At 47.9% G+C, this 22,011-nt stretch overlaps 2 protein-coding genes across 9 annotated transcripts in view; one reads left to right on the top strand and one right to left on the bottom strand.

Annotated features, from left to right (window-relative positions):
• The window catches only part of APH1B (aph-1B gamma-secretase subunit), a 141,912-nt gene that overhangs the window by 47,815 nt on the left and 72,086 nt on the right, over positions 1-22,011 (bottom strand). Inside the window, exon 7 of one of the 3 annotated variants that reach the window (XM_040492910.1) lies at positions 10,232-10,402. The exons of 1 other annotated variant lie outside the window; for it this stretch is intronic. The gene's annotated coding sequence lies outside the window, so the exon portion shown is untranslated. Of the gene's footprint in view, positions 1-10,231; positions 10,403-16,889; positions 17,176-22,011 lie in introns of those variants that run through there. One more of the 3 variants, XM_040492912.1, reaches the window with a different exon arrangement.
• CA12 (carbonic anhydrase 12) overlaps positions 1-22,011 on the top strand; it is a 51,616-nt gene that overhangs the window by 16,937 nt on the left and 12,668 nt on the right. For 5 of the 6 annotated variants that reach the window (XM_040492905.1, XM_040492904.1, XM_040492903.1 and 2 more), the window contains exons 3-8: positions 14,611-14,790; positions 15,672-15,814; positions 18,149-18,244; positions 19,121-19,184; positions 19,368-19,525; positions 20,790-20,916. In XM_040492905.1, the coding sequence (XP_040348839.1) occupies positions 14,611-14,790; positions 15,672-15,814; positions 18,149-18,244; positions 19,121-19,184; positions 19,368-19,525; positions 20,790-20,916 (768 nt within the window). The remainder of the gene's footprint in view (positions 1-14,610; positions 14,791-15,671; positions 15,815-18,148; positions 18,245-19,120; positions 19,185-19,367; positions 19,526-20,789; positions 20,917-22,011) is intronic. The other variant, XM_040492906.1, reaches the window with a different exon arrangement.

The following is a 22,011-nucleotide window of genomic DNA, read 5'->3' as shown; positions in this document are numbered from 1 at the left end:
AAAAAAAAAAAAAAAATTGGTTCAGGCCCTGGGATGACACAGGCAATTACAGTCTACAGATCTCCCTGAGGGCAACAATCATCCCTTTGCCATGGGTCCCCTACCACCAGGTAGGCACCGACCTTGCTCTCCTGGCCTGGAGTCCTCCTGACTGTGTTTCCTCTTCCCTGACACCAGGTCTCTATTCCTCTTTGTGGCCCCAGGATGATTCACAGTGAGAGCACTCAATTCCTTCAAGAAAAACCTCCTCCGCTCTGTATGACCTGGTCCTTCTTCCATACCGCCCAGAAGAGGAAGTCACAATAGACTAGCCTGGGGCTTCTCAGCCTCTGCACTGCTGACATTCTGGGCAGGATAATTCTTTGCCATGCGGGGCTGTCCTGTGAATTGTAGGATATTTAGCAGCATCCCTGGCCTCTACCCATTAGATGTCAGTAGCACCTGCCAGTTGGGATTCCAAAAATGTCTCTAGTCATTGCCAATGTCCCCTGAGGGGTAATATCACTCCTCTTGACCACAATGACTTGAACTTTGGAAATAACATCACAAGTGGGACAACAATGTTCCTGTTCAGGACACCTAAATTCATATTTAGAAAAACAGTGTTTTTTGCAAGGACAGAGACCTGTTAAAGATGCACCCAGTTTGTATCATTGGGTCACTAAACAGAACGCTTAGCATCTCAGCCTGAAACACGAGCATTTGGATGGCTACAGCAGGGTTACGTTTTCATAGCAACATTGGGTAGTTCCAGGCCTCAGGTGTGTATAGCTAAGAAGACTTATCCAAGTGCTCCATCCTACAACACGGGGAGGGCCTCCCCGTGGACAAATTTCTGGCTCCTCCCCCAGAATGTGGAAGGTGCTAATGAACCCCACACCTGCCCCACCCCTTGTCCCATGCCAATCTTCCAGCTTCAAGGGTTTGTACATCTGACTCTTGAGGTAGAGTCAAGATGTTACTCTACCTCAAGTGACAGGAAGAAACTGCTGGCTGCTATAAAATAACAGTTCATTCACAGAGTCACTTATTCTTGCCAGCAGTCCTTAATGATTCCTTTTTGGGCTGGTCCTGGGATTAGAGACAAGCATGACACAGCCCTTGCCTTCAATGGGTTGACAGCCAAGGGACCCGCAGACATGTAAACAGGCAATTAGAGTGGAGCAAATTAAGTGCTATGACAATGTGTGCTGGAGCTGTGGACACGGAGGGATGAAAACAAGCCTCAATTTGGAGGCAGAGTGACTGTCAGGGCTGCCTGAGGAGCTGTTTCTTGAAAGACAGAGGAGCACAGCAAGAAGAGCATGTGAATGTTTATGTGCATGGGTGGTGTGTGTTTTAGGGATGAGGATGGCTTTCCGTTGAAGGCAAGAGAGGTCCAAAAAGCAGGTAAGAGTGTGTGGTGTGGTTAGAGAATCAGGGTGGCAGCATACTAGCGTTTGAGGAGTGGTGTTGGGAGCTTGTTCTCCCTAGGTCTCTTGTGTTTCAGGAAATCTGTGGGCAGAGGCACTGATGGCTTTTGTTCTGGACAATCATTTCAAGGATGTGTATGTAGCAAATAGTTTTAGAAGACAGAGACAGTGTCTCCCTCCAGGGCAGAGAGCAGGTTTGTTTGCTATCCAATAAGATAAAGACAGTATCTCCCTTGGGGGTGAAGTTGGGCAGGTTTTCCCAACTTGGAGTTGCTTGGCCATGATGCAGAGCAGTTGGCATGTGCAGGTGTCACCTGGCCCTCGTTGTAGTACCCTGTGGAATTGGGGCTTGGGAAACAGCCACAAATGTCACTCTGCTAGTGCTCTGAGTATTAAACTGTCTTTTGTCTCTGACTCAGGAGTCTCGTGTCTTTGCCATGAAACTGTGGTAGCCTAACTTGTTAATCTGGTTGAAATTTTGGTCCCCCCTCCACTGACCTCAGATTTTTGACAGGTGGCAGTGGGGAAAGCAAAGGCTGGAGAAGGGGGGATCACAAAGGTCTTGAGGGCTGCAGTATAGGCCTTGGGATTAATCCTAAAGGCTTGAAGAGCCACTGAAGAATTTTCAGCAAAGTAATGTTCAGAAATGGTGTGAATTAGTGTGGAGAGGCAAGGGCTGTGGGGCAAGCCTGGAGAGACAAGGCCAGTGAGGCGGACAGATATGGAGCTGTGGGTCTGAACAAAGGCTGTGCCAGTGGGAACACATGAAGGCCAAGTTTAAAAAAAACTTAATGTGGTCCTTGATAGCACTTTTACTGATACAGGAGTCAATCCAGGTAACTCATTGCATGCCTCTTTAGACCTTTCATGCTCTGACATTTCTGAAGCATATAGACTGGTTATCTCCTAGAAGGTCTCTCAATTTGAGTTTGTCTGAGGGTTTCTGATGAGCTTATGTTGTCCATTTTGGCATGAATACCGTAGAAATAATGTGTCCTTGAATATCTATGTATTCAATCAGGAGGCTCTCGACTGGTGATAATTTTGATCACATGGTTAAGATAATGCCTGTAGCTTTCCATTTTAATGTTACCATAGGCAATCTATGGGAAGATCCTTTGAGACTGGGTACAAAAAAATTTGAATGTTGATTGTATATTAGGTAACTGTACTAATTGTTAAGTTTCGTGACTGGGATCGTTATATTGTGATTATGTTGGACAATGTCCTTGTTCTCAGGAGACAGACATGTATTTAAGTACATGTATTTAAGTACAGGAAGGCGTGAGGTCTAAACCTTTCTCTCAAGAGATAGCCCCAACTGGTGATGGTTCAACTTACAATTTTTCCACTTTAGGATGGTGTGAAAGTGATACGCATTCAGTAGAAACCATACTTGGGATTGTGAATTTGGATCTCTTCCTTGGCTAGGGATACCTGGTGTGATTCCGTTCGGTGACACCAGGTAGGGCGGCTGCAGCTCCCAGGCAGTCACACCACCACGAGGGTACACACCTGAGGGACTTACAACCATCCTGTATCCAGACAAGCACTCTGACTTTCACTTTCAGCCCAGCACTCTACAAATTACATGAGATAGTCAACACTCTCTCATAAACTAGGCTTTGTGTTAGATGCTTTTGCCCATTTGTAGGCTAATTTAAAGCATGTTTAAGGGAGGCGAGGCTGAGCTAAGATGTTCGAGAGGTTAGGTGCATTTTCAAATTACATGATATTTTCAACTTACAATGGGTTTATTGGGACATAATCCTGTCACAGGTTGAGGAGGAACTGTAATAACAATAATAATGTGCATATATATGTATATATAGAGCGAGTAATAAAGCAGGTGTGGCAAAATGTTAACAACTAGTGACTCTAGGTGAAGAGTACATGGGAATTCATTGTGGTACCTTCAATTTTCCATACATTTAAGATTTTTCAAAATAAAAAAGTCTTTAAAAAAGATACCTGAAAATAAAATCATTATGTCTCTGTGCCTAGCAATGGGGCCAAAGGAGAGGACAGGAAGAGGTAGATTGGGATTCCAGGCTTTGGTGTGGTGGGTGGTACCATCAGCTGAGACAGAGAACCTTGAAGGAAGTAAGGGAGGTTTTGGAAGGAGGAGGGTCAGAGAGGAAAATATGGCAAGTTTGGTTATTCTTTTTTGATGGTTTGTCTGTCTGCCTTCCTCTCCAGCCATGTCTGGTTTCAGGGAGCCATGGACATCGAAAGGGGGCATCCAGTAGGCAGCTGGTCTGGAGCTCAGGAGGAAACTGCGTAGGGCAGAGGTGGTGTTGAAACCGTGGGAGGGGATGGCCTCAGTCCGGAGGCGTGTGTGAAAGTAAAGAAAGAGCCAAGAACAAAACCCTAAGACAGCTGTCATTAAGGGGGCAGTGAGTTACAGATAGTGGAAGAGGAGAGGTTTCAGAAACGGGGGTGGGGGCATTGGGATCAAGGGCTGCAAGAAAAACGAGGGCTGAAGAGTCTATTTGAATTCAGTGGCACATGGACCCAGAAGTCAGAGTCGCAGGGCAGGGAGTCTGAATGGGAAGTGAAGACGCAGAAGCCAGCAGCTTAGACAACTCTTGTGAGATGCTTGGCTGAGAAGTGGAGGAAAGATATCACAGTAAAAGCGAAAGGGGAAGTACTCGTTCTAGTAAACAGACATCCAAGGTCCACAACTGAGTATTTTGCCAAAGCCACATTCAACTTAGATATCCACTTTTGTCCCTCACCTACTGTCTAACCCTGAATGCAGTCACGGTTTGTCACCCCCAGGTTCACCCTTTTAACAAAGGGGTGGGGGTGGCGTTGGAGACGAGCAGCTTCTTGTCAGCTAGAGGAGACGGCTGTACCAATGATTCAGAGCACCTGAGACATTTTCACATCTCTCTTCGCCAAAGAGCCTGTCACAAAGGCAGCCTCTGCCCACTTAATTTGCCCTCCCACCAACTTCCTTCTTGTGGGAGGGCACACGGCTACACCACCTTGTATGGAACATGCCTTTGTTAGCATGATGATGGAAGGTTCCCCTTTTCATTCAAGTAAGAGCCTCGTTGACCCCTAGACTCTTGTTCCCGGGAAAGCAGCCTGCATTTTCTCCATCTTCCTTTTCTGCTGACTCTAGTCACACTTCTTCTAAAACCCTCACAGGAGAGGCACTGATGCTTTATTACACAACAGAATAGCAATTTAACCAGAGTCAGATATTTAAACTACAATAAAAAGCAACAATACGAATGAATAAATGAAGGTATATCCATACAAAGCGATAGAATTCAGCTATAAAAAGGAAGTACGGATATATGCTACAATATGGATGCACCATGAAAACACTCTACGATGTGAAAGATGCCAGACAGAAAAGCCACATGTTGTACGATCCGCTTAGATGAAACATACGGAATAGGCAAATCCATTGAGACAGAAAGTAGATTAGTGGTTACCAGGGGTTGGGGGTGGGGATGGGAAATGGGGAATGAGGATGGGGTTTCCTTTTGGGGTGATGAAAATGTTCTGGAGCTAAAGAGTGACGATGTTGCACCACACTGTGAATATACCAAGTGTCACTAATGGCAAACTTATGTTATATATATCTTACCACAATGAAACATTAATTAATTTAAAAAAAAAAAAAAAAGCAATCTTACCCTGACGATGGGGAGTAAAAGCCGGGGCTCCAACTTCAAGGCCTTTGATCTGGGAAGAACTTTTCATCAGCTCTTCTCAAATTTGGCTGCACATTAGAATCACCTGGGAAGCTTTTTAAGGCTTCCTGTGTCTGGATCCCACCCAAAACCAATTAAACCAGATGTCAGGGGCTGGGGCCAGGGGCACACTTAGAAGCTCTCAGAGATGCCAGTGTAAATCCAGGGTTAAGAAACACTGCTGTAGACAGTGGTTCTCAAAGTGTGGTCCCCAGACAAGCAGCATCAGCATCACCTGGTAGCTGAATCAGAAACTCTGCAGGTGGGGCTCAGCAATCTGTGTTTTAAAAAGCCCTCCAGGGAATTCTGGTGGTCACTCAAGCTTGACAACAGCTGTTCTGAGACTAGACTGAACCACTGGTCTACTGGGATAGAAAGATAGAAAATACTATTTTGAAAAGTGTATGTGTTACTAGGAAAGAGAAATGCCAAGGGCTCTACAGGAGCACAGAGGAGGGGGAAACACTCTGTCCTGTGTTAGGGGGAGAGAGAGGCAGGGAGAGATATCTACCCTCGTACCTCCACCCCCCCCCCCACAACCCCAGTGCTACTGTGGGGGTACCTCTAGATATGGCAAGCAGAGGGGAGGGGCTTCTGAGGGCTAGCAGAGAGTTGAGTTGGCGGTCAGTCTTACAGCTCACCTCTTCTCCCCCTACTGCCACAGCTAAGCCAGAAATGACACCAAGCAAGGCTTGATCCTCTCAAACTGGCCCAGCTGACGCCAGCATCAGCTCTCCCTCTCAAGCTGGCCCAAATACTAATGGAAATAACAAAGAGGAAAGTTTGAGATAAAGTACAGATTAAAGCATCTTTAGAAAACTTTTCCCTTTTCAGGGCGCCTGGGTGGCTCAGTCGGTTAAGCATCTGCCTTCAGCTCAGGTCATGAGCTCAAGGTTTGTGAGCTCAAGGCCTACATTGTCAGGTCCTCCGTCCCCCTCTCTCTCTGCCTTTCCCCCCTCTCATTCTGTCTATCTCCCTCAAAAATAAATAAACTTAAAAAAAAAACTTTTCCCTTTTTATTAACCCATAACATAAAATCCAAGGAAGAAGAATGGGCCTCCTTCGGCAATCCAGCTTTAAGCTGTATAAATAATAAGTAACCCTGACTCTCCAGCCCTTGCTCACTGCCCTGTCTCTGACTCATTTGTAACATTAACAAAGGAAAATGCCAGTTTGATTCCTTGGCCTCCTCTTGTTTATAATAAAATCATAAGACCTCATCCACCAATCATTAACCCACAGCCCTGCTAGCCTCCTTTCCTTCCGGGCAGGATCTTGGTTATTGTGGCCATGCCTCTCCACTTGACTGGCAGGAAAACAGGCAGAATCGGCAGAACATGGCCTTCTGCAGGGGGCCAGAACCCAGCTAGGGCGGACTCTGTGGGAACTCCCTACTCCCCATAGGCTGAGCCCACTGGACTTCTATGAGAAGCTGTATATCTTTTAATCAACTTTGGAAGTAAACTGCAGGACCTATAAAGTATATATTAAATAGTTTTAAAACGTGGCTCCCATGTCCTAATGACATCTTCAGGATGTGTGGTTTCAAGATGGATTTAGAGGGGGCCCCAAAGTCTGCCTTCTCCTCTGAATGGGGTCCTATGGCCTAGCCATGTTCCGTATGTCTCTAGCCACAGGACCATGACTGATGGCCCTCAGGGAAAGGTGGGTACCAGCTCCCTGAAAGGGGGACCTTTCTAACAGAGGAGTGTACATGAGCAGGTGCCGAAAGATTCGCAGTGTTGTCGTAGGGCGATGCCCATCTTGGGCAGGGGCAAGCCAGATGTATCCTAGGTTCTTTCTGAGTTGATACGTCACATGCATACAAAATACATAGGCTCTCTGCTGCAGCAAGTCCTCTGAGCTTGTGGTGCCCTCTCTCTGGAATGCCATTCCTCTGTTTTTGCTCATGGTTGGCTCAGATCCATCCTTTACATCTCAATTTTAATGGCACCTCTTCTGAGAAGCCTTCCTGTAGCACCTGGTCCACAGTGATCCCTCCATTTTCTCCATCCTATTCCTTGCTGATTTCCTTCATAGCACTGACTGCAGACTGTAATTATTATATTTATGTATTGGTTTGCCTATTTGCACTTTATTATCAGACTCTTCCTCTGGAACGGATGCTCCATGAGGACAGAGACCACATCTGTTTTGTTCTCCATTGCATCTTCAGTACCCAATACAGTGTCAGGCACATAGTAGGCACATTTGTTGGAGAAATGAATGAATGAACCTCAAAATTGAGTAGCATTCCAAGGAGAGTAGCAATTCCCTCCTCTATTCAACATTTGAATACCCATTTTTAATGGCAAACATGATCAATCTCATTAAATGTATTCAAACTTGATACACAATCTGTGATCACTTAAGTATATACATGCCGGGACTAGGTCCATTTTCATTATATAGTCAGATCCTTTGGGGGACTGACCGAAAGCTTTTATTGCACTGAAACTTTGACTATTGGTTGAAAAAAAGGCATGTCAACATCCATAATATGTAGACCTTGTAAACCTTCCCACGATGGTTTTATCTGTTGGCACAAGTTTTGATCTGACTTTGTGTTTCGGCGGCCACGCTGAAGAGACACGCCCTGGAGCCTGTGGCACAGGACTGGCTTCCCAGGCAGCTGCCTGCACAAGGGTTCACAGAGACACGGAGATGAGTCTACCTCAGAGAGGATGACCATGAAGAAAGGTCAGGGGCAGCAGGTGGATCTGAGGGACCGACTTAAGAGAGGCTCAAAGACAAACCTCAAAATAGGATGACAATGAATGCATTTTGGTTTCTGTCCAGACTCATCAGATACAGTGCAAGTTACAGACAATGTTTTTATTAAAATTTTTATTATTCTTGAGCACATAGGATGTACAGTCAGGGAGAGAGAATAATCGGTGAGAAACCGGAATCCGATTGTAGCAGTAACTATATAGTTCTCATCTTTGAAGGCGCTCTCCGTGCTTTTATTATTACAGTATATGTACCAGGCATAAAAATATAAGAAATTACTCAACCCATAAAGTTTTTACTTACCCCGTACCACGTCTGCAAACAGGTTATAAAATAATAAAATTATCCTCCATTTACTTGCATAAATTATTATTTGCTTGAGGCAAAGACATACCTCATATATGTACAGAGTAAATACACCCATATTGGGGAGAGATGAAGCGGGAGCAGGAAAGAGAGACCTAAAGCCATTAAACAGAAACCTAGAGCCATATTAACCAGTCATAATCCATGAACCTTACCTGGACCCTGACTCAAACAAACTGTTCAATGAACTTATGTGACAATTGGGGAAACCAGAACAGTCTCTGGATATCTGATGACATTAAGGCATTACTGCCAACAGTTTTTGGATGTGAAAACAATATTGTGGTTATTTTTTAAGACTCCTTATCTTTAATTTTTTTTTTTTTTTTAGCGTTTATTTATTTTTGAGACAGAGAGAGACAGAGCATGAACAGGGGAGGGGCAGAGAGAGAGGGAGACACAGAATCTGAAACAGGCTCCAGGCTGTGAACGGTCAGCACAGAGCCCGACGCGGGGCTCAAACTCACGGACCGTGAGATCATGACCTGAGCCGAAGTCGGACGCTTAACCGACCAAGCCATCCAGGCGCCCCAAGACTCCTTATCTTTAGATAAACATCCACAGATTTTCTTCAAAGTAATCCAGTGGTGGGGGGACAGACAAAAACTAAACTAATCATGGATTGACAGATGGGTACATTATATGGTACCTTTGCACCTGCTTTGAAGTTCTCTGTAATTAAGTTTTAAAACAAGACACAAGATGTATTAAGAAAATATCAAAATATAAGTGCATTAAAAAAAATCAACTGACTTGTTTAGGCTCACTGGTGCACTTTGGTTGCATATACTGCAGAATGTGGAGAAAGTTTGTCTTCCCATAGCCAATCCCCTCTGATCAGCATTGCAGGCCCGCTGAGCTCCTGGATTTCTGCCTAGGTTTTCAGTCTATGGGTTTCACTTCCAGGCAGCCTTCAGTGTCCTGCTCTGATTCATCTGCTGAATACTTACTGAGTGCCTCCTTCAGCCTGGAGTCAATTTGTGCTCTGCTGGCTGGACCCTCCCCAACCCGCTGTCTTCTCAGAGCCACATTCCATCCATGGGTTCCTCTTTCTGGATCCAACTCTCCTGGATCCAACTCTCCTTCTCTACTCCCCTTTCCATTCTGTATGGAAGTATGCTTAAGTCTGTCTATTAAGAACAAAACCCTTCTTGTTATCCTCATCTTCCTATAACCATGTGCGCATGCCCATGTACACACACACACACACACACACACACACACACACACAGAGTCTTCTCTCAACTCTTTATGGCTAGATTTCTGAAATGAGCTTAAGAAATCCCCCAAATCAATTTATTAAGTGTTTAGTAAGTGTTGCTATATCAGACATGGGACGTGACAAAAAGCTCTAGTCTTCAAAAGGACTGTGAAATTGGTAGACAGAGTTCTAGTCTGGAGCAGGTTCATGTGCTAGTCTGGAGACAGCAGTCACACATGAGACTTTAGTGAGTATTCATATCACTGTACCACCATGTGAACCCCCAGCAGGCTGGCCAAGGAGTCCCGGGGCAGGGAGAAAGCCCTGGAAGTAGTTTTGGCAGGACTTGACCTGGACTTGGAAGAGTGAACAGGATTCAGAAAGGCAAAGAGGAAAGAAGGTGGCATTTTAAGCACATTTTTTAGCATAAGAACATATGGGAAGGTTGAGTTAGTTCATAGCTTGTTCTGAGGATGGGGAAGCCAGCCTGACCATAGGGGCTGGCGGGGGAGGGTATGAGGGCCACCGAAGGCCTCGACAGGCCTTGAAAGATGGCTATGGCTCTGCTCTGATCTGTTGGGTGGAGTGGGTGTGCTCTGGAGAAGGGGGGTGGGGTGGAGGGGCGGCGCCACAGAGGCAGGGCAACGTCTGGTTAGTCTGGTTAAACTCGGTTACGAGAGAAAGGAGCCTGGCAGCTAACAGGAGAGGCTGAGGCACGGAACTCTGCCACCGTCTGCCTTGACGGTGGACATGATGAGGGCTCACCCCAGGGTGGTGGAGATGGTGGTGGTAACAGTTTCTGTTTGATTCCATGACCAAGTGAGGGCACAAGATGGACACAGCCAGCTTGGCTCTGAGATCTGGAGCCTTGGAAGAGTGGGGCCAGTTGTTCTCTGATGAGGCATCACACCATCGAATTGAGATCCAGGCCATCACAGGTTGATTAACTGCAGTTTGTGGACCGTACTTCAACCCCGAAGCTTACAAATAAACCATTCAACAGTCAGGAGATAACTGGAAAACTGAGTTCTGACTAGATTTGATAACATTAAGGAGTCGTTCACTCTGGAAGTGTGGTAACGGTCTTGTGGTTTTGAGTCATTGTGTTTTAGAGACACATACTGAAATATGTGCAGAAAAAATACATTTGGATTTGTTTCAAAATTATCCAGTGATGGGGGGAGTGGGTGCGATTTGTTTCTGCAAATTGTTAGTTGTCGAAGCTGGGGGACACGGAGTTTCACTGTGCTCCCCTCTCCCGCGTTGTATGTATTTGAAATTCTCCATGGAAAAAAATTCTGGTCCTTGGGCATCAAATCTTGGACCCCGGGCTTCATAATTCCCACTCAGAGATCACGAGAGGCATTCTGAGCTGTGCTATGTTAATCTCTTGTCACATTTCAAAACAAAAATGAGGTCCACTTCCGTTTTGCCTAAAGCAGAAAAACATGTGCTGGAAAAGAAATAATGCCGGGACTTTATTTGGAAAAACAAACTGGGAGATACACACGATCTCCTTTATCAGGATCATGCGAGGAATCCAACTAACTGAAAAGGCAAAGTCAAAACTCAGATGAGAAAAGTGGCATTTTTCTGATAGCTGGAAATAAATGCTTCTTTTGGAAGAGTCCATCCCAAGGGCGGTTTTCTGGCACCAGAGCACTTGGCATGAGTGTGAAAATCGTGGCCAAGTTGAAAAACCACAGCCCGGGCTGGAGCTGCCTGTAAAAAGCCAGCATTGCCTCTGCAACAAGTCACAAACTGCCCCGGCGGAGGCGACGGGTGGGGGGCAGAGAGAGGTCTACTGACAACACCCCCAGCCCTGATACCGGCTGCCCTGGTGTCCACCCACATAGCACCTCACACCCGTCTCACTCACAAGCCACAACGATGGGAGGCCGCTCGGACAGTGTCCCCAGATGTGCAAGAAGGGGACACTGGCTGCCACGTGCTGGTGGAGGGTCCTATGAACTGTGGTGAAGCCCCATACTTGGCAGACCATCTCCCAGGCTCCAGGGCAGCAACCAGATTTTGTTCTCAGTGAGTGGCCCCCAAACAGAACGAACCCTCAGGCAGGTAAACGAGGAAGCTAGGAGGGTAAATTTTGAACCTGAGCAAAGGACAGAAGTTTCTTCTTTTCTTTTTAATGGGAAAAAAAAAAATTATACGGAGTAAAAGGGAAGCCAGGGGCATTCATAGGTGCATGCTTCCCTGGAGAGGAACAAGCACAAAATTAGCATCAGAATCCAGCTCAGTAAACAAGTAAGGGCCTGCTCCGTGCCAGGTGAACATGACATGATGCTTACCTGCATGGCGAGCACAGGAGAGGGGGGAAACAGGCATGCACCAAATCTCCTGGGTACATACTAAAACGGAAGGGCATGGAGGTCCTGGCACCCAGCAAGGTAATTCTGTTACTGAGCCCAAGTCTAACTTAGGGCAAATCATTCAATGTCAATTCTTCATCTGTAAAATGGGGCAATTCTTGCCTTTCGGATCCTATAGAGTTTAGAGATGTAACAACCACAACTACTAAAAATAATAACAAGGCAGGAAGAGTAGCCTTTTCTACTAGACCCTGTTGCCCCTAAAAGCGCCTGTGAGTGGGGCTCAAAGACGAGGCCCCTTTTGGACGGCAGCCAACACCTGTGGCAAGTTCCTGATGCAGATGGCTTTCCAGCCAGACCTCGGAGCAGCAGCGCCCTGCGCTCAGCCTCACCCCCGCTCCCCACTGGGCACCTTGTCACATGCCCAGGAGCTGCCTTGGCATGAGCAACCGTCTCCAACCCGTTCAAACCTGCCTGACACCGAGGGTGGAGGTGCTTAGTCCTAGTAATCTCAATCAGTCTCGGAGCTGAGAGCCAGAATGGAACTTCCAGAACGCAGCGTTCAATCCTCTCATTTGTATGAGGGTAAAGGAGACTCAGGCAGCGCATGTGACTTGCTCAAGGTCACTCACTGCGGTGCTGGGACAGCTGGCGCTGAAATCTTGTTTTCTGGACTCTTCTGGTCCTGTGCAGTTGCTTTTCTTTCCTCGGGAGGTTTTGCCAACACAGACTCTGTTGCCTTTTATATCCCTAGTCTTTCTGCCCCCAAATACCTAATTCAGTGTGACTTCCAACAAAGAGTATTTAGGGTGCAATGAAAAGGAACAGTTCCTCCTGACAACCTTTTCCCAAGCTCTCTGTTCTTTGGGGTCTTTTATTCTTTGGGAAGCTGTTTACTAAATGCCTGTTATGCATGGGACCCTAATCACAGCATGAGTTCACAGAGACAAACAAGAGATGTCCCTGTCCCCCAGGAGCTCTTGGTTTAGTTATCACTAGAAGGCTCTCTTCATGACACCTTTTGGAACCTCTGCTCTGGGAAGAGAAAGTCCTTCTGACCCAGTTCCCTTTAGTCATGTGGGCAAGGAGAAATCGTCTCATCGCTACGCCTCTTTACTCACTGAGTTTTTCCGTTCGTGCCTGGCTGGCAGCTTCTGCCACGCTGGCTGTGGGTCCAGACGATGTTGTGATCAGAGAAAAGGCTGGCGGCCTCACTCCAGAAGGCTTGCCACCCGGTAGCTGTACCTCTTCCTGACCCAAGGGTTTCGAAGGGTCCCCATGATTGCTTCATCTATGCTTCCGACTGTCCCTAAGGAATTTGGATTTGCCCTCAGCTGAGCAACGGTCTTACTTTTACTCCGGTTTGCCCCATGGAGCGACAGCTTTGATGTCCTCCGGCCTCCCTCTCCCTCTGCCATCTTGGTGTGAGTTGCTTCTGAGTCCAGGGCTCTGAGGTCTGGGAAATTAAAATATATCTCAGTGAAGACTCTGACTGGCTTGTGCAAGTGAGGAAACTGGTGTCTGTTGGAAGGTTGGACAGGAGATGGTGAAATCCCTTCAAGCCCTAACATTTCCCAAAAGGTATATCCAAAGGTTAACGGTCGGAAAAATTAGCAGGGTTCCACTGCGTGTCCAGACCTCGGATCAATTCCTCATCGTATTTTAAATGAACACGGGCACCCAAGTTTTTCTTTAGACTCTCCTTACTCTCAGATGAAGTCCCCTAGTTAGAGAACAAGGGGTAGGGAACCAGAATACACACGTACACTCTTGGGAAATGGTGCCACTGTCTATGGAAGGCTTCCTGGAAGCGGAGTTCCGTTCCCCTCTGCTCCAGTTAACATCATTCCTGGTGCCAAAATACTGATGAATGGACCCCAGATGGCAAAGCATGGTCCCCAACTCAGACAGAGCCCACAGAGCACAATGGTTTTACCCTAACGAGCCATGACATGCCAATTATTCGCTTTTCTGGAGAAACCTCAGCCTGAAAATCCATTTAATTACCACGGGAGATAATCTTTTAAACACAGCTTTACATTCTTTAAAGATTTTTCCCTGTGGGAGTAAGAAAGTTTATCTGAACATGGGATTGGATTGTTTATTTCCATTTCCAGAGGAAGGACAATCACCTGGTAGTTAGCAAGAAGCCTGAGCCCTGGAGGATTTATTTTTAAGTCTCTTCCTCCTCACTGATCGTTTGTCATTAGTTTGTAGTGTTGTCACACTCTCTCAGGGTACACTGTGCACTTAGCTCTGTGATCCCCTAATTACTTGGAATTTTTCAAGCATCCCTATCAGATGGGGTTTTACACTTGCTCTGGATGTGGCTATCAAGAGTCAATGTCCTCAAAGGTTTCCCATCAGAAAGAACGTATCTATAAATCCACGAGCCCTGAAGACTTCCCTGGAGCTGTGGTCAGTAAGACACCACTTTTTCCAGCCTGGAGCATCCCAGAGGATGCAAGCTTGGGCAAGCAGGGGCCCTATGGTTGTGTTCAACCTGGTGGCCCCAAGACCCTGAGTAATTCCTGCTCGTAATAGGTGCTCCATAAACAGAGGCTAAATTGCTGAATATCAACATGTCCTCACATGGAAAGGATGTGTACTGTGCCAAAATATGAGCAATGAAAACGGAGCTGGTGGGCCCTATTCCGTGGCATGGGGCTGCTCTAGTCCTTCTATCCCCATCTCCCTTCAAGGACAAATGGCAGGAGGCTGAGATTTCTGGGCCTTGAAGAATATACCTCTGTGGATTAAGAGGAGAAAAGGAGTGATTGTATTGGACACAGAATTAGAAAGTGAGGAAAACAGTTTTGTGGGAAATGGACTCACTTTAGGGCCTGAATCTCCCCTTTCAGGTCCAGATGGGGAGAAGAGCTGGTCCAAGAAGTACCCATCATGTGGGGGCGTGCTGCAGTCCCCAATAGACCTGCACAGTGACATCCTCCAGTACGACGCCAGCCTTGTGCCCCTTGGGTTCCAAGGCTACAATGTTTCTGCCAATGAGCAGTTTCTCCTGACCAACGATGGCCATTCAGGTGAGAGAGACCTCTGAGGACTGCAAGGGGATGTCTGAGCTCCCCTCAGCTCCTTGGCCTGCTCTCTTGGCCCTGGCAGGGAGGGGGCTGCACTTAAGTACAGCCCCCAGGAGACGGGGCGGTGGGAGGGGGGAGGGGGGAGGGATGAGAGATGCCTGGACCACTCACTGGGGGGGATGCTGCAGGCAGTTCTTCCAGGGCAGCGCCTCGCATAAGAAGCACATTTCTTGGGAAGGGGCGGGGGGGGGGGGGGGGGGGGGGGGGGGACAGGCTTGAGCCCTTGGGCTCCCTGGCGCAAACACTCCAGGAGGCACGCAACTCACTGTGGGGTCGCCCAGGCTTTGGAGTCAGACAAACCTGGATTTGAATCCTGGCTTGACTACTTATGAGTCATGAGACTCTGGGTAAGAATATTAACCTCCTTGAGCTTTCATGTGGAAAATGGGCATATTGATGGGTACTGCGGAAAGACTAGAGATTATGTATGTTGGGGATCTGGAATACAGAAGATGCTTCATAAATAGCAATTATTATTGTTGCTGTTATATTATTCTACGGCTTGGAAGATACTTCATTAAAGGTTCTATCTTGATAGCTGGGTGTGTAATACGTGGATATGTAAAAACACACCCACCCATCTAGTATTAGTGCTCTTGCCATCCTTTTCCCAGGGGAGCTTAGAAGGGGCTGGTGCGACTAGAATTTCTTTAGGGAAATGGGGACATCTTCAGGAGAAGAGCCCAGGTTTCTGAGCCCCAGGCTGTGTCTCCACTCACTGCATCCACCTGCCTCCTGTCTGGGCCCCGGGCCGGTGTCGCATCGCTAACTGCTCTCAGGCAGTGCTCAGCTGGCCAGGGCTCTGAAGGCTCCACTCCCCACAGTGAGGCTGAACCTGCCCTCGGACATGCACATCCAGGGCCTCCGGTCCCGCTACAGTGCCGCCCAGCTGCACCTGCACTGGGGGAACCAGAATGACCCTCACGGCTCCGAGCACACTGTCGGTGGGAAGCACTTTGCTGCTGAGGTGAGTGGAGCGGGCAGGCCGGCAGAGGCTGCCTGGCGGTGGGTGGTCTGGCACCCTTCCACCTGGCTGGTGTGCAGCGAAGATCAGAGCGCAAGCAAGGGCTCCCTTCGGGCTCCACACACGCACTCAGGGAAGGCAGAGCCGCTCCCATCCCCCCCCGCGGTTCTTCCGCGGTGTCCTGGTCCCCTTCCTCCTGAACGTACGGAGTTTGTCTCTGTCTTTACTGAGTGGCACCGCTCAGAAGGCAATGCTCCCGGGGTGGCACAGTGGGGCATACATGCCCCTTTTGTCGGCATCGCTCTTCTGCCTGCACAGATCGGGATCTCACCGGCTTGTCTCGCTGACGTATCGTATCTCGCTGCTGAATCCTACTGGGCTAATTGCTTCCCCCAACTTCTTCATCTTTCTTCACAAGCCGTGCTGTTTGCACAGGCCTTTCCCACTCCAGCTTTCCTTTTCCTGGGCATGGCTTGTGCTTGGAACCTTGGGGCCCAGGGCCACAAGCCAAGGGAAGACTGGCATTATAATTCACGGGACATCACGGCAATGAGAGAGTCAAAGAAGATAGTCTGGGATGTCGGCACAACATTGTGTTGTGTCGTTCTGAGGCACTACCCCAAAATGCCCAGCGGAAACGGAAGGAGTGGAGCATTGTTCCTGCACTATAGGTGTGCAGGGGGTACGGTGGGGGTGCTTGAGATGCTCCACTTAAGAGCTCCCAGAGGACAGAACTTGGAGGTGTGGCTCTGACTGTTTACAGGGCAATAAATACAAGGAGATAAACGCTACTGATCAGCCAGTGGAGCCCAAGGTAAATAATGGCATGACCACTCTCCTCTGTTCTTAACTGCTGAAGTGCTTAATGTCTCAGGCTAATTACAGGTAGAGTTACACGTGTGGAGGGCCTATATTTCTGGCCCAATAGGACGGCACTCTTGGAGGGGCATGCATTTCAAACCAGGCCCATCTCTGAAACCCCAGGACTGCAATTTCTTTCCGGCTAATTGCAATGTGGAGACATCTACCTACACACGGGGAATAAAGAAGGAGTTAGGGTGTAGGCTGGGAGAGTGTGGGCATTTAAATGGATTTCTCATTATTATATTTTCTGCTATGAAGCCACATCATCACCAAGGGCCTGGTGAAGATGCGCCATAAATGTCTCTAATAGAGAAAATACTTCAAGGTGACCCGAAAGTGGCAGATTCCCTGTGGAGGGCCCTTGAAAGTGCACAGTTCTTCTGGACTGGGTCCTATAGAGAAGAGTCTCTTCATCTCTTCAGCAGGGAATTCTGTTCCTCTCCGTTTAATCTGAACACAGTAAGAAAAGTGCTGAGGCAGACCGCATGCTCAAAGGGCAGCTGTAAAAAGAAATACGGATCTAGGACCTGCAGGGTGTCAGCCACACAGAATCCCCCATTTCTCAAGGCTGTGCCAAGCTAATGTGGTGGGGGGGCAAGGCGGCAGGCTACATCCTTCATAGCGAGGACTACTTAAAAAAAGAAATGATGTCATGTCGCTTGTGAAAATTAGAAAGGGCCACTTGAAAGGTGGGGAACATTAAGCCGTATTCAGTAAAATCTGCTTGAATTCCATTTATGACCATGTAAGACGGAGAAAGAGATGAACAAAGAAAAAATCTCAGCGTGTCACAGTCTTAAGAGGCAAAGACTCAACAAAAATGCATGTCACATATATAGATGTATCTACTAATATAGTTTTTTGGAGGACAAGTGACAGACACCACATTTTGGATTAAAAACTAGGTCCAACCTATTGTCAGAATTTATCATAACAATACCTTAATGCTTACCTAGACATTTATTTATTTTTTTTGAGAGAGAGAGAGAGAAAGAGCATGTGTGCATGCAATGTTGTGGGGGGGGGAGCGCAGAGGGAGAGGGAGAAAGAATCTCAAGCAGGCTCCTCACTCAGTACAGAGCTGGACTTGAGGCTCAATCTCACAACCATGAGACCTTAGCCGAAATCAAGTCGAACGCTTAACCGACTGAGCCACCTGGGCGTCCCAGTTACCTAGACTTTTGAAACCCAAGATTTCTCAGAACGTTCTCTTTCCCTCACTTTAATAATCACAAGTAATTCCTGCTTTGATAAAATGAGCTTAGAATTTTTTTGTGAATGCTAAGAATCTACATTCAGAGAGTAACGTCCTTGTTTTTTTGGCCTCTTGAAATATGGCTGATTAAACCCGTATAAAAGCCGGGCTGTGATTTCTTTTTCCACCGGAGGGATAAACATGTGTCCTCCCCCTGCAAAAGCAAAAGGTTCCCACGAGTCGCCCACCCGTGGTGAGCAGCTTTCCTTCCACTGCAGCTGCATATTGTCCATTATAACTCGGACCTGTATGCCAACGCCAGCACCGCCAGTAACAAGTCAGAGGGCCTCGCCGTCCTAGCTGTTCTCATAGAGGTAAGAGATGTTGAAAGGGGTTTTACATGAAATTTGAAGCCAGGATGGTATCACACTCGGCATTTGGTCCCTGAATTGCCTGTCCGTTGGATGTGTGTGGCTCACTCTCATTTTGGCTGTGTCTTGCCTCTAGAACCAGAGGAATGCCCCCATAGGGGACCTTGTCTTTTGGCCGGGAGGCAGCACTTTGTGTAGCTGGGCAGCAGAAATGGGCATGTCCTTTGGAAGACTGGAGAAAATGAGCCCTAGTTGCTAGCCCTAATGTATAAAGCTTGGAATTGTCCAGCGAGGCAGGCCCTGTGTGTATGGGGTTGGGGGGTGGGGATCATTCAGCGCTGCCTCATCAGGTGTCGAATCCCTTACACAACTCCTAACATCCAAGTTGCAGTCTTTCTATAGACCCTGGAGTGAGCTCTTTCCTTAATCCCCCAAATGGGAATGTTTCCTGATTCGCTTGCATGTATTTCCCTAATAAGACAAGTACCTCGTTTTTCGACATGCTTACTTGCCTGACTTGGCTTGTACGTACTACATCTCCCTTGAGTTCTGGTTAGAAAACACGCTAGTTGTGGCTTTCAGACTCAAAGCCTGATCACCAGGAGCACAGGCTATATTCTTTGCCTCGCTACGCTCAAGCCCCAGTGCCCTGAGGGCTCAGTGCCTCGCGTCCTGAGATGCAAGAGGACAGGACCATCACCCTCATTCTGTAACAGGCTAGCGATCCTTCATAATTGTCCTAGTAAAGTGAATCCTTCAGGGAGGACCTTGGCAGTGGTGACTATATACCCCTAGTCGAGTCCTTCCATTAGCAACTGTTACACCAGGCTCAGCCTATATAATTCTGTCCTAGTTCAACCTGCCCCATCTATGTTGCAGATGGGTTCCTTCAATCCATCTTATGACAAGATCTTCAGGCACCTTCAAGATGTCAAATACAAAGGTAAGGGGTTCTTGGATGCTTATCTACCCCTAGAGAGGAGAATACAGTCACCCCCATGTGACCTGAAGAAAAATGAATGCAGGGGGCAGGTGCTGTTCACATTTCTAGGCTCAGTCGCATGCCCAGCAGCACCTCTGCCGTGGGGAGAAAGGCGGACACCATCTCCCCAATATGTCTCTCCAGGCCAAGAAGTGCTCATTCCGGGTTTCAGCATTGAAGAGCTGCTTCCTGAGAGGCCCGACGAATACTACCGCTACAAAGGCTCCCTGACCACACCTCCTTGCCACCCCACAGTGCTCTGGACGGTCTTCCGGAACCCTGTGCAAATTTCCCAGGAGCAGGTAACTGTCGTGCTCTTCTGAGTCAGAGGCCATGTGGCACCTCTGTCTCTACCATCACCCAATATCATAACAACTTGATTTCCTCACTTAGAGTTTCACTGACAGCTGTGCAAAACCTCTCCAAATAGTGCAGGTTCCTGGACGCACTGCAAAAATTACAGGCCGAGCTTCAAAAACAGAGTTATCAAGTCAAGCTTGAAAAATGAACCCATCTCCACAATTCCTTACAAGCAAGTCGTTAGGCTGCATTTCCTAATATACCCCTCAGTGGCTGCATAGTATTTGCCTCCACGGTGGAGCGAGCATGGTTCCTTTACAGGGCAGAATAAGGACAGACCCAGTTTCGATGGTCTAACCAACCAGAGCGCTGGGACTGCGGCAGTGAGTAGGCAATGGTCTCTGTTCTCAAGAAGCTCAAAGTCTAGTGCAAAACTGGGGGACAGAAGCCTCAGCAATCATCTCCAACCTTCTCATCTTACAGATGATGAAAGTGAGGGATAGACAGTTGAGGGAGCTTGTGGGATCACCTGCTGGTTGGAGACAAAGCCCCAAAGTCAGATTGGGGTTGCTAGTCGCTGCCCATCCCCTACTCCACAGTTGAAATTCATCAAGAAGAAAACTGACTGTCCAGGAGACAGGGCCAGGGGCAGTGCTGCACACTGGCTCATGGCCCGTCCCACCCCCAACCCCTCTTCCTGACCAGTAAGGCCCTCACTGTTGGTCGTTCTTTTTACTATGAGCTACTGATCTGAGTAATGTAGATAAATGGCAGCAGGTGGGCGGACAGGAATAGAGATGTGATGAATCAAGAGATGAAATGTTCAGGGAAGCAGTAACCTAGAAGCTGCCTTGGAAACAGATTATATAATCTATGTGGGTGTACGAAAATTCCATGGAACCAGTGGTCAGAGGAACTGTGACACTCTTGCCTCCCTCTTTTTGTTCCTTGTGATGGGACCACCAGAATAAGCCCCAAGCCCCTCTGATTTAGAGTCGGGTTGCAAATCAGGCCTGTGAGAGGCTGAGGAGCCCCTCCACCACCCAGCAGCTAAGAGCTGTAACCTCCCCCCAAGCCTTGGGAGGTGGTGACAGACCAGCTCACCCGGTGTCCAGGCAACCAGACGCCTGCGAGGGAGGGGAAACAGTTATCTGGCTTTCCCACTGCTTTCTGACGTGCCTCCTGCCAAGCCCCAGAGTTCTCCTCCCCACTGAGGTCAGGCAAGGGAGCATCACTTTGCCCATGGGGTGTGTTCCTGCCTTGCAGCTGCTAGCTTTGGAGACTGCTCTGTACTGCACACATGTGGATGACCCATCCCCCAGAGAGATGGTCAACAATTTCCGGCGGGTCCAGAACTTTGATGAGAGACTGGTGTATATCTCTTTCCGACAAGGTGAGAAGACGCGGTGTGTGGGGGCGTATGGTGCCAGGACACCCATTTTATCTGCAGTCGGGTGCCCTACCCTCGGGCTTTGCCACTGATACCCTTAGGGGGTGGGTTCAGAGCACTCTGGCTGCCAAGGGAACCAAGTATGCAAGAAGCTATTGTGTGTGGGTTTACTGAGGTCTCCCTCCACTGCTCTTGACTTCCCTGAGCCTTTGCAGGGAAGCACCAGCCAGGGCTTCTAGGTGCCTGGACCGGAGCCCCCATTAAGTCTGGGAGTCTCTCACAGATGGGGAAGAGAGGATGTTCTGGGGTCCTCTCTGTCAGAGAACTACGTCTCCTAAGACACATGGTAGGACTGTTTTCACAAGACAAACTCCTCACTTCTTGCCGTAGGCTTTCTTGGCATCAAGGCCCATCTTCAGCCTCACCAGGTGATTCATAGCACCATCACCATCACCAACGTCCAGGGATGCTCCTTCGTTAAGCTTTCAGAGAGTGGGCATAATCCACATTTGTGGGCATAAGTAGCTCATGGTCTGATGTAGCCGGACCCATCAGGCAAGAAAGCGTCTGCATTCACTGCCTTTTTGTCTCATCTCCTTAAGCTTGCCTAAGCACACACACACAGGAGCTATACTGAATGAAGCTGAATAGTTTGGTTTATTCCTAATGCTATGAAAGCTCCGTTCTTCCTCTTAAATCTGTAACCATAACTCCCCAGAAGGACATTTAACATCTTTACTTGTTCAATACCCCTGTCAATACTGTTGGAAGCTGGGGGTTCAGGGAAACAGGTAAGAGAGCACCCTGGGGGTCCACAACCTTCTTCAAACCTCCAAGTTCACTTTCTCGCTGTAGACTCTTGGGCCACTCCCAACACGGGAATCTCATGGTCAGAAACAGGTAGGTCTGTGCAAGTTCCACTTTTTCTCCTTATGTCACTTGTGATGGAACTGGGCCAGGTGTTCATATCTAAAGATGACCCCATTAACCCACTTGTCCGAGACTCAGTTCTCCTTGTCTCACCTTCTTGTTCCTTTGTTATTGTGTGAGATTATAACTACCACTGACTAAGCTTAAACATAGGAAGATAGTATTTCA

This window comes from Herpailurus yagouaroundi, unplaced genomic scaffold (genome assembly GCF_014898765.1).
Source record: "Herpailurus yagouaroundi ecotype Mexico unplaced genomic scaffold, PumYag 184, whole genome shotgun sequence".
In the NCBI taxonomy this organism is placed as follows: domain Eukaryota; kingdom Metazoa; phylum Chordata; class Mammalia; order Carnivora; family Felidae; genus Herpailurus; species Herpailurus yagouaroundi.
Note: the sequence above shows the minus strand (reverse complement) of the source record. Positions and strands in the feature narration are given on the sequence as shown.